Source organism: Vulpes vulpes, unplaced genomic scaffold (assembly GCF_048418805.1).
Source record: "Vulpes vulpes isolate BD-2025 unplaced genomic scaffold, VulVul3 u000000703, whole genome shotgun sequence".
Classification (NCBI taxonomy): Eukaryota; Metazoa; Chordata; class Mammalia; order Carnivora; family Canidae; genus Vulpes; species Vulpes vulpes.
The window spans coordinates 57197-68387 of NW_027325743.1; the positions used below are offsets into that span (position 1 = coordinate 57197).

Consider the following 11191-nt stretch of genomic DNA (forward strand, 5'->3'; position numbering starts at 1 on the left):
TATTTGTTTCTTTGGTGTTGAGTTTAATAAGTTCTTTATAGATTTTGGAAACTAGCCCTTTATCTGATACGTCATTTGCAAACATCTTCCCCCATTGTGTAGTAGTCTTTTAGTTTTGTTAACTGTTTCTTTTGCTGTGTAGAAGCTTTTTATCTTGATTAAGTCCCAATAATTCATTTTTGCTTTTGTTTCTCTTGCTTTCATGGATGTATCTTGCAAGAAGTTACTGTGGCCAAGTTCAAAAAAGGTGTTGCCTGTGTTCTCCTCTAGGATTTTGATGGAATCTTGTCTCACATTTAGATATTTCATCCATTTTGAGTTTATCTCTGTGTATGGTGAAAGAGAGTGGTCTAGTTTCATTCTTCTGCATGTGGATGTCCAATTTTCCCAGCACCATTTATTGAAGAGACTGTCCTTTTTCCAGTGAATAGTCTTTCCTGCTTTGTCGAATATTAGTTGACCATAAAGTTGAGGGTCCACTTCGGGGTTCTCTATTCTGTCCCATTGATCTATGTGTCTGTTTTTGTGCCAGTACCACACTGTCTTGATGACCACAGCTTTGTAGTACAACCTGAAATCTGGCATTGTGATGCCCCCAGCTATGGTTTTCTTTTTTAATATTCCTCTGGCTATTCAGAGTCTTTTCTGATTCCACACAAACCAGGTTTTTTTTTTTTTTTTTTTAAAAAAAAAAAAAAAAAACAGTTTCCAAAGAATAGGTATTAATTCTTCTTAAATGTTTGGTAGAATTCCACTGGAAGGCCATCTGACCCTGGACTCTTGTTTGTTGGGAGCTTTTTTTTTTAAGATTTTATTTACTTATTCATGAGAGACACACAGAGAGAGGCATGGACATAGGCAGAGGGAGAAGCAGCCTCCGTATGGGAGGACCCTGGGATCCTGACCTAGTCAAAGGCAGACACTCAATCACTGAGCCACCCAGGTGCCCCTGATTTGTATATAATATATTCTGGAAAATAATCCATGTGCACTTGAGAAGACTGTGTATTCTGTTGCTTTAGGATGAAATGCTCTGAATATATCCGTGAAGTCCATCTGGTCCAGTGTGCCATTCAAAGACCTTGTTTCCTTGTTGATCTTCTGCTTAGATGATCTGCCCATTGCTTGGAGTGGGGTGTTAAAGTCTCCTACTATTATTGTAGTATTATGAACGTGTTTCTTTAATGTTATTATTAATTGGGTTATATAATTGGATGCTCCCAAGTTAGAGGCATAAATATTTGCAATCATTAGATCTTCTTGTTGGATAGGCACTTTTATTATAATATAGTGTCTTTCTTCATCTCATTACATTTTTTTGGCTTAAAATCTAGTTTGTCTGATGTAAAAATCACTATTCCATTTTTCTTTTGATGCCCATTAGAATGATATATGGTTCTCTACCCCCACACATTCAATTTGGAGGTGTCTTTGGGGCTAAAATTAGTCTCTTCTGGACAGATATCAATGAGTCCTGTTTTTTGGTTTTTTAAAGATTTTATTTATTTATTCATGAGAGAGAGAGAGAGAGAGAGGCAGAGACACAGGCAGAGGGAGAAGTAGGCTCCATGCAGGGAGGCTGACATGGGACTCGATCCTGGGTCTCCAGGATCACGCCCTTGTCCGAAGGCAGGCACTGAACCGCTGAGCCACCCGGGCTGCTTGAGTCTTATTTTTTTTAATCCAGTCTAATATCCTGTATCTTTTGATTGGAGGATTTATTCCATTTACATTCAGAGTGAGTATTGAAAGATATGGATTTAATGCCATTGTATTACCTATAAAGTCACTGTTTCTGTAGATTTCTCTGTTCCTTTCTGGCCCTTGTTACTTTTGGGCTGTCTCTTCACTCACAGGAGCCCCGTTAATACTTCTTGCAGGGCTCTTTTAGTGTTCATAAATTCCTTTAATTTTTGTTTGTCTTGAAACTATTTGTACATCTTCTGTTCTGAATGACTGTCTTCCTGAATAAAATATTCTTAGCTGCGTATTATTCCATTTAGCACATTGAATATATCATATCAGTCCTTTCTAGCTGCTAGGTCTCTGTGGGCAGATATGCTGCCAGCCTTATGTGTCTGTCCTTATAGCTCTTGGCCCCAGCTGCTTTTAGGATTTTATCTTTATCTTTGAAAGTTGCCAGTTTCACTATTATATGTCACACTGTTGATCTATTTTTATTGATTTCTCTGTGTCTCCTGGACTTGAATGCCTGTTTCTTCTCCCAGATTAGGGAAGTTCTCACTATAATTTGATGAAATAAAACTTCTGTCCCTCTCTCTTGCTCTTTATGGTCTGAGACTCCTACCATCCAGATATTATTTCACTGTATGGAGTTGATAAGTTCTCGAAGTCTCCCTTCATGATTCAGGAGTTGTCTTTCTTCTTTTCAGCTTCCTTATTCTCCATCATTCTGTCTTATATGTCACTGACTCTCCTGCCTAATTTTTCTCTCTGTTAAAGCGTCCATTTGTTACTACACATCAGTAATTGCATTTTTAAGTTTGGCCTGGTTAGGTATCAGTTCTTTTATATTTACAGTGATTCCCTAGTGTCTTCTATATTTTTTTCAATCCCAGTTAGTATCTTTATAATCATTTTTAAAAATTCAAGTTCAGGGCAGCCCAGGTGGCTCAGCGGTTTACCGCCACCTTCAGCCCAGGGCCTGATCCTTGAGACCCAGGATTGAGTCCCATGTCCGGCTCCCAGCATGGAGCCTGCTTCTCCCTCTGCCTGTGTCTCTGCCTCTCTCTCTCTCTCTCTGTCTCTCATGAATAAATAAATAAAATATTTTAAAAAATTAAATTCTAGTTCAGGTATTTTACTTATATCCATATTGCTTAAATCTGTGGCAGTGACTATTACCTACTGTTCTTTCTGTTCAGGTGAATTTCTCTAACTAGTCATTATGTCCATAAAGAAAAGGAGCTAGGGCAGCCTGGGTGGCTCAGCAGTTTAGCGCCACCTTCAGCCCAGGGCCTGATCCTGGAGACCCGGGATAGAGTCCCACATCAGGCTCCCTGCATGGAGCCTGCTTCTCCTTCTGCCTGTGTCTCTGCCTCTCTGTGTGTGTGTGTCTCTCATAAATAAATAAAATCTTTTTTAAAAAAAAAAGAAAAGGAGCTAATAAAAAATAGCAAAAACAACACAGCAGTAACAATGACAAAAACAACAACAACAACTTCAGAAAGTTTCTGGTGTATGCTGTGTACACTCTGCTTTGTGTTTTGGCAGCTCTTTTCCAGTGATCCTTCCTCTACAGAGCTTCCTCATTACTTGCAGTGGAGAGTGTTAGGAACTTTATGTAGGTGTGCTTTGATTTGTTTGCCAAGAAGTCTGTAAAAGAAAAAAAGAAAAAAAAATTAACAAAACCCCAAAAATTTAATCCAAGACAAGAGAATGGAAATGGAATAAAATGGAAACAAACAGAGAAGCAATAAATTATAAGTCCGATTCTAAAAAATAAGAAAGGTGAAAGGAAAAAAGAGTGAGGAAAGAAGAAAAGCGAAAAAAATAGAAGGCTTATCTGAAAAATATGAGAAGGAAACAAATGACCAACAAATTAACAGAAGTATTAGCCTGATACCAAAAAAAAAAAGATAGAAAAGAAAAAATGTATATAAATTAAAGGACAGAGAATAGAAAATAAGAAATAGAAAAATAAAAAATAAATAAAAATTAAGAAAAGGGTAAGAAAAAAGCAGAGAAACAAGCCTGGTCTTATTTCCACTGGACCTTGATGTTTTGGATCTCTCTTTAATCAGTAGACTTGGTAGATGTAGGGGGCCTTTGTTAAACTTCTGAGGGGAAGACCTGCTGGGCTGGCTCACAAGCTAACTTGCCTTTGTAAAGATGCCCCTGCCAGGCATAGGGGGGTGGGGTATATTGTAGAGGACTCCAAGCCTCTACTGGAAGCGCTGTGTTTCTCTCTGAAATATGATTGTGCTGGTGGGCATGGGCAAGAGGTAGGGATGGTGGAGGAGGAGGAAGAATATGGCACTCCCCTTCCCCACTGGCCCTGCCCTCATCTCTGGGGGCTGGGCCTCACAGCCATTGCAGTTCCAGAGGCCATCTTAGAGAAACAAACAATCTGGGTCCCGTGTTTTCATTAGTTCCTTGCCTTTAACCTGCCTGTGCCCAGGCCACGGGCATGCCTGGAGCCACAGATCTCCTGTATTTTATCTTTGCTAGCACTTCTGACTCAAAACTCCAAGGTTTTTGTTTGTTTGTTTGTTTGTGTGTTTTAAAGATGTTAATTATTCATGAGAGACATGGGGAGATGCAGAGACATAGGCAGAGGGAGAAGCAGCTCCCCATGTGGAGCTATATTTGGGGCTCGATTCTGGGACCCAGGGATCATGCTCTGAGCCAAAGGCAGGTGCTCAACCACTGAGCCACTGAAGCATCCCAAAACTCCAAATTTTAAAGGGTTTGGCAAGGTGTGGGCCCACTCCTGTTCCCCAGAGGAGAGGCTCGAGGCATGTCTAGCACTGTCTCACACCCAAAAATCAGTCACTCAGTGCTTTTTCAGAGGCTAGAATTTATTGTAATGCTCAGTGGAAAGTTGTAACTTGGTTATTGGCAGTTTGCACTCAACTCAGTCCTCTACTTCTTTCTGCCCCAGAAAAGCTATCAGAGGCTTAAACCTATTACAGCAGACAGCAAAAAGCAGTGGCTGGGTTATCTGCAATTTGCTTCTCTCTGTTCTCTGCTCAGTTTTGCCACAAAAAAATATCTGCTTGGCTGGCATACAGAGGTTTAAGCCTATTGTGGCTTACTGTGGCTCACAGTAAGAAGTGGTTTAAGAGGTTTTCTGCCCCCTGTGTGTACCCTCTGACCCTGTTGTTGAACACCACTCAAAGGCTCCCAGCTGGTCTTTGTCCTTGGAGATGGAAAATATACTCTTCCAAATGCCCTCCCAGAAGGGGAGCTATTTCTCCCTGTACAACCCAGAGTATCTTCTTACCATGGCTTATTGTACTGTCCCTAACTGCTGGACTCTTTTCCACTTTCTCCCTCTCCCAGATTTTGCTCCGTGAAAAGGATTCCCTCCCCTTCATGGCTGTGCAGCTTTCTTCTCCCCCAGTTCAAGGCTTCCAACTTCACATCTGCCATGTTCTCTCCCTCCAACTGCGCAGATTCCTTAATCCTCAGATCATCTTCCTAGTTGTTCAAAATAGTTGAATGTTGTCCTTTCTGCCCCTGGACGCTGCCAAGTAAGCATCGTTAAAGTCTCTCCCCTCCCACCACTGTCATGTCTATGTCAGAGTCTCCCAAAGAGCCTGAGCAGCTGTGGAAGCTCTTCATCGGAGGTTTGAGCTTCGAAACAACCAATGAGAGTCTGAGGAGCCATTTTGAGCAATGGGGGACGCTTATGGACTGTGTGGTAATACAGTCAACACCAAGCACTCCAGAGGCTTTGGGTTAGTCACCTACGCCACCATGGAAGAGGTGGACGCAGCCATGAACGCTTGGCCGCACAAGGTGGATGGAAGAGTTGTGGACCCAAAGAGGGCTGTCTCCCGAGAAGATTCTCAAAGACCTGGTGCCCACTTAACTGTGAAAAAGATTTTTGTTGGTGGCATTAAAGAAGACACTGAAGAACATTATCTAGGAGATTATTTTGAACAGTATGGGAAAATTGAAGTGATTGAGATCATGACTGACAGAGGCAGTAGCAAAAAGAGAGGTTTTGCTTTTGTGACCTTTGATGACCATGACCCTGTAGACAAGATTGTCATTCAAAAATACCACACTGAGAATGGCCACAACTGTGAAGTAAGGAAAGTCCTATTGAAGCAAGAGATGGTTAGTGCTTCATCCAGCCAAAGAGGCCGAAGTGGTTCTGGAAACTTTGGTGGTGTTCGTGGAGGTGGTTTTGGTGGGAATGACAACTTTGGTCATGAAGGGAATTTCAGTGGTTGAGGTGGCTTCAGTGGCAATCAAGGTGGTGGTGGATACAGTGGCAGTGGGGATGGCTATAATGGATTTTGGTAATGATGGAAACAACTTTGGAGGTGGTGGAAGATATAACGATTTTGGCAATTACAACAATCAATCCTCAAATTTTGGACCCATGAAAGGAGGAAATTTTGGAGGCAGAAGCTCTGGCCCCCTATGGTGGTAGAGGCCAATACTTTGCCAAACCACAAAACCAAGGTGGCTATGGTGGTTCCAGTAGCAGCTATGGCAGTGGCAGAAGGTTTTAATTACTGCCAGGAAACAAAGCTTAGCAGGAGAGGAGAGCCAGAGAAGTGACAGGGAAGCTACAGGTTACAACAGATTTGTGAACTCAGCCAAGCACAGTGGTGGCAGGGCCTAGCTGCTACAAAGAAGACATGTTTTAGACAATACTCATGTATATGGGCAAAAAACTCCAGGACTGTATTTGTGACTAATTGTGTAACAGGTTATTTTAGTGTCTGTTCTGTGGAAAGTGTAAAGCATTCCAACAAAGGGTTTTAATGTAGTTTTTTTTTTTTTTTTTTGCACCCATGCTGTTGATTGCTAAACGTAATAGTCTGATCATGATGCTGAATAAATATGTCTTTTTTTAAAATGTGCTGTGTAAAGTTAGTCAACTCTGAAGCCATCTTGGTAAACTAGCCCAACAGTGTGAAGTTAGAATTCCATCAGGGTGATGCCAGGTTCCAATTGAAATTTATTTGCAACCTGCTTGGGCACAGAAGCCATTGTCTCCACAAACCTTGGTGTGGTTGAACTGACAGTTAATGTGTTGTGACCTGGAGTTCACTGTTAAAAGGGTCATCCAAGCAAAGTCCTGGAGTTTATTTGGTTATTATGATTGTTGGCACATCCTATGCAATATATCTAAATTGAATTATGGTATCAGATAAAATTATAGATGGGATTAAAGCTTGTGTATCGTCCTTATCATGTGTAATCAATAAACGATTTAATATTTAAAAAAACAAAATTATTGAATATTTATCTAGCTGTATTCGAATACAGAGCAAGGTCAGGGTCCCCCTACTACTCTGCCATCTTAACTCTATCCCCTATGCACATGGTTTTCAATATTTATTTCTCACTATTTTTCCCCATGCACTTCAAATCTTGTATCTGGAATAATTTTCCTTCTGCCAGAAATATATCCTTTAAAATTTCTTTACTGTGTCTTATTAGGAATATTGTCTCTTGTGTTTTGTGTTAATGATTTCTATTTTTGCTTTGTGAAGATTGTTTTCCCATAGGTAGAATTCCAGGTCAAAAGTTATTTTCTCTCATCACATTAACAATATTATTTCAGTTACATCAGACTTATACGTTTTTTTTCTTTTAGAAGTCAGAAGTCAGTTAAATTGTTCTTTTATCTCTTATCTCTGCCTGCTTTAAATATCTTGTCTTTGTATTTGGTTTCCTGCAGTTTCACATCCACTTAAGGTGGATTATTTGTCACTCATCTTATTTTCAATTGGTTAGAATTCTTGAGTCTGAGGTTTAATATCTTTCAATAAACCTGAAAAATTGTCAGCTGTTATCTCTTTAAGTATTTCCCTTTCCACATTGTCTCTATTATATTCTCTAATTGGACGTCAGTCTTTCTATTCTAAAATCAATATTTCTTAATCTCTCTTTTATATTTTTTGCCTTTTTATCACTCTAGACACTTTATTTTTTTAAATTTTTATTTATTTATGATAGTCACACACACACACACAGAGGGGGCAGGCAGAGACACAGGCAGAGGGAGAAGCAGGCTTCATGCACCAGGAGCCCGACGTGGGATTCGATCCAGGGTCTCCAGGATCGCGCCCTGGGCCAAAGGCAGGTGCCAAACCGCTGCGCCACCCAGGGATCCCACTTTAGACACTTTAGATCATTTATTTAAACCTATCTTCCAGTTTACCAAATCCCTCTTCAGTTATCTCTAATATACTTTTTACCCCATATTAAATATAACCCATCTTTTGCAATTCTGGTTATTTTACATTTTTTATTTCTAGGAGTTTTATTTAATTCTTTTCCTAATTTGATTAGTTATTTAAAAAATGTGTTCCTTCTCATTCATATTTCCATCTCATTTTTCATGTCTTAAAACATTGAACATTTTTGTATTAGCCAAGTGTCTGACAATTTAAGGAGGCGGATGGAGTATACTGATGCTATCTTGTTTCTTCTTATTTTCATTCATGGTGTCGTGTGTGTGTGTGTGTGTGTGTGTGTGTGTGTGGTTTTGTGAATTTTGACTATGTGCAACTCATTTTCTTTGAGATTCTTTTACCACAGAAATTCTTTGAAACCTGAGCTAATGCTCTAATCCTCCAGAAGAGCCACACCAACCACAGAATGAGGTCTATTAATCACAAAAAATAGTTTGAAACCTAGTTCTAATCCTGTCTATAGGGTGGCTTCTCCCCAAGAGTAATTGAGGAACTTTCTTCCTTCTCTGCACAGCACCAATATCAAGGAAGAAAAGTCACCCTGCTATTCTGTTAGTTGTCATTTATCTTTGTTCTGAGACTATAATCTTTTGGGGTTCCAGCTTCATAGATGTCTTCACAACACCCCTCAGTATACATGGGTCCTACATTGTTCCCCCCCTTACCATATACTGAGGAGCTTCCAAAATGGAGGCTCATGGTTCCAGATTCAGCAGATCTGCTTGCTCACTTTCCAGGTTCAAGCTTTCAGTAACATTTTGGTTTCTGTGTGTTTGTCAGCAACAGTGCTTTGCCAGTGGTGATAGAGGGTATGGTGGAAGCCATTGGAAAAACACAGCTCAGGGCCTCACCCCCACTTTGATCAGAGTTCTGCTGAATCACTTTTATTTGCTTCCATTCTCAAGTAGAAAATCTTCACTTCAGTGAGCTTTCTCTACTTAAAAACTTTTGAAACGTAAAAAAAAAAAAAAAAACACCTCTTGAAATGTTGAAAACCATCAGTTGAGATACTCTTAGAGGTCCTGTTGTACAAGTATATGTCAATTTCTCTGGAATTAGCAATAATTGGATGCTGAAGCATCTGATCTATAATTTTTTTTTTAATTTATTTATGATAGTCACAGAGAGAGAGAGAGAGGCAGAGACACAGGCAGAGGGAGAAGCAGGCTCCATGCACCGGGAGCCCGATGTGGGATTCGATCCCGGGTCTCCAGGATCGCGCCCTGGGCCAAAGGCAGGCGCCAAACCGCTGCGCCACCCAGGGATCCCTGATCTATAATTTTTAACCTCAGCTTGCCAGACTGTGAAGACTGTAGCTCTGAGAAATAGTGAAGATGTCACTGTGCCTCTTGGATGAGAAGTGGCCCCGGACCATCTCCAGTAGCTTCCAGTAACGAAGTGTGTACAGATATGGAAGTTGGGCACAAGGAGGCATCATGAACACCTCGCTCTTCGCTGCCATGAGCCACACATGAGTTCTGGCATCAGTGTGGTGGTACTTGATTAGCATGATGTCCAGGGAAAATACCACAACTGAGCTAACATACAGCATGATTAGCACTGTGTGGATAAGCAGGATACCCCTGGCTCAGGAACAGCCTTGTACCCAGATACCTGAAGTCCTGGTCTCTGCATAGATCCTCCAGAAGCAGTAGGTGTTGAGAGGTGTGCATAGAAAGAGAATGCATAAAATGCAGGTGTGGGTGACAGTGACCAGTGGGCCACAACCTGACTCAGTGCCCATAATTAGCTGCAGGATACATTAGGCCCCTTGCTCCTCTAACCTGGCATTTTGCTGCTTGCTAAGCCAAATGAGACATCTGAGAAGAAGCAGGCCACCAGCCAGGTGAGGGCCACCACTTTCTGGGCAGCCTCATAGGACATGAAGGAGAAATAGCACAGAGGATAAGCAACTGCCAGGTAGGTGTGTAGCACAGTGGCCATGAAGGCAAGATGGTGCTGATATAGGCAGTGAAGATGGCATCTGTGAGAATACCACAAGCAATGAGGCCCAGGGACCAGCTGCCCAGGTTGCTAGGGGAAATGAGCATGTGGAAGACAAGATAGGCCAGATCTGAGAGCAGGATGTTAGCCGGTAGTAGGTAGTGGGACTCTTGCCACAGTCTCCTCCTCTGCAGGATGGTTACCAGCAGCAGAGGGCTCCAAGTCAGTATAGCTACAGCCAGCATATTTCAGGGGAAGAATAGCCAGTGCAGCAGGGAAACAGCCACCTTGAGGTCTCCAAGGCTCAGGGAGGTGTTGTTGGATACCTGAGGCATGCAGGAAGGCTCACTTATGAGCTGGTCAGAGGCTGGCCAGGCTGTTTGTGTCCAGGGGGAAGGGTGTCAACTGATCCCCTATGCTTCCTGATAGGAATGGCAGGTTTTCTCACAGGTGGTTGGTTCTGTACCCACCCAAGGTATGGATCTCCCCTGCAAGGATCCTGATGGTGCTACTCCTCTACAGAAATGCTATGCTTGAGCAGGCCGTAGGAATAACTGTTTAACAAAAATAAAACAACAAAGCAAAATTCTGTTCACACAGGGCTTCCTACATTCATGCACATCTGCCAGCTATCCTGACTTTATATATATGGGCACACCTAAATGGGTCAGTCTATTGCCATGATTCATTGGTCACTGATCTCTCAAGAAGTGTCCCCCATCTTGTTTAGGTGAGCAGGCTTTATGCCTTTGAGATCCTGGCTCTGAGATTTTGGGAAGCTTTGTTCATCTCTCCACATTTATTTCCTAATATGTGAAATGTGAATGCTGCCCATGCAGACCTCATGGGAAAAAAATCCAGAGGTAACATACTTAGTGCAATACATAGCCTTGGGTAAATGTTCAATACATGTTATCTTTTACCTTACCACACTCTCCAGAGGTTTGGGTCCTCTCTGCTCCACAGACTCCCTTGTCCTCGCTACAGAAGGAATGTGCTAGGTGCTTCATGCCGCCTGGGACATAGATAGATAAATAAACCATTAGCCAGCCTTATTAAAAAGAAGAGCGAACAGGCTCAAATTAATAAAACCATGAATTAAAGAGGAGAGATCACAACCAATACCAAGGAAATACAATTTTAAAAATGTATTATGAACAGCTATACATCAAAAAATTAAGCAATCTGGAAGAAATGGATGCATTTCTGGAAAACCACAAATTACCCAAACTGGAACGGGATGTAATAGAAAACCTGAACAGTCCAATAACCAGGGAGGAAATTGAAGCAGTCATCAAAAACCTCCCAAGACACAAAAATCCAGGCCCAGACGGCTTCCCAGG

General features: G+C 41.5%; 1 protein-coding gene across 1 annotated transcript; it reads right to left on the reverse strand.

Annotated features, from left to right (window-relative positions):
- Positions 1-9192: 9192 nt before the first annotated feature.
- On the reverse strand, positions 9193-10858 carry LOC112932706 (probable G-protein coupled receptor 148). Its single transcript, XM_026015696.1, is given in 5 exon segments — positions 9193-9722; positions 9725-9853; positions 9856-10228; positions 10230-10270; positions 10777-10858. Coding segments are annotated over 5 exon segments (1155 nt in total).
- Between the last annotated feature and the right edge of the window lie 333 nt (positions 10859-11191).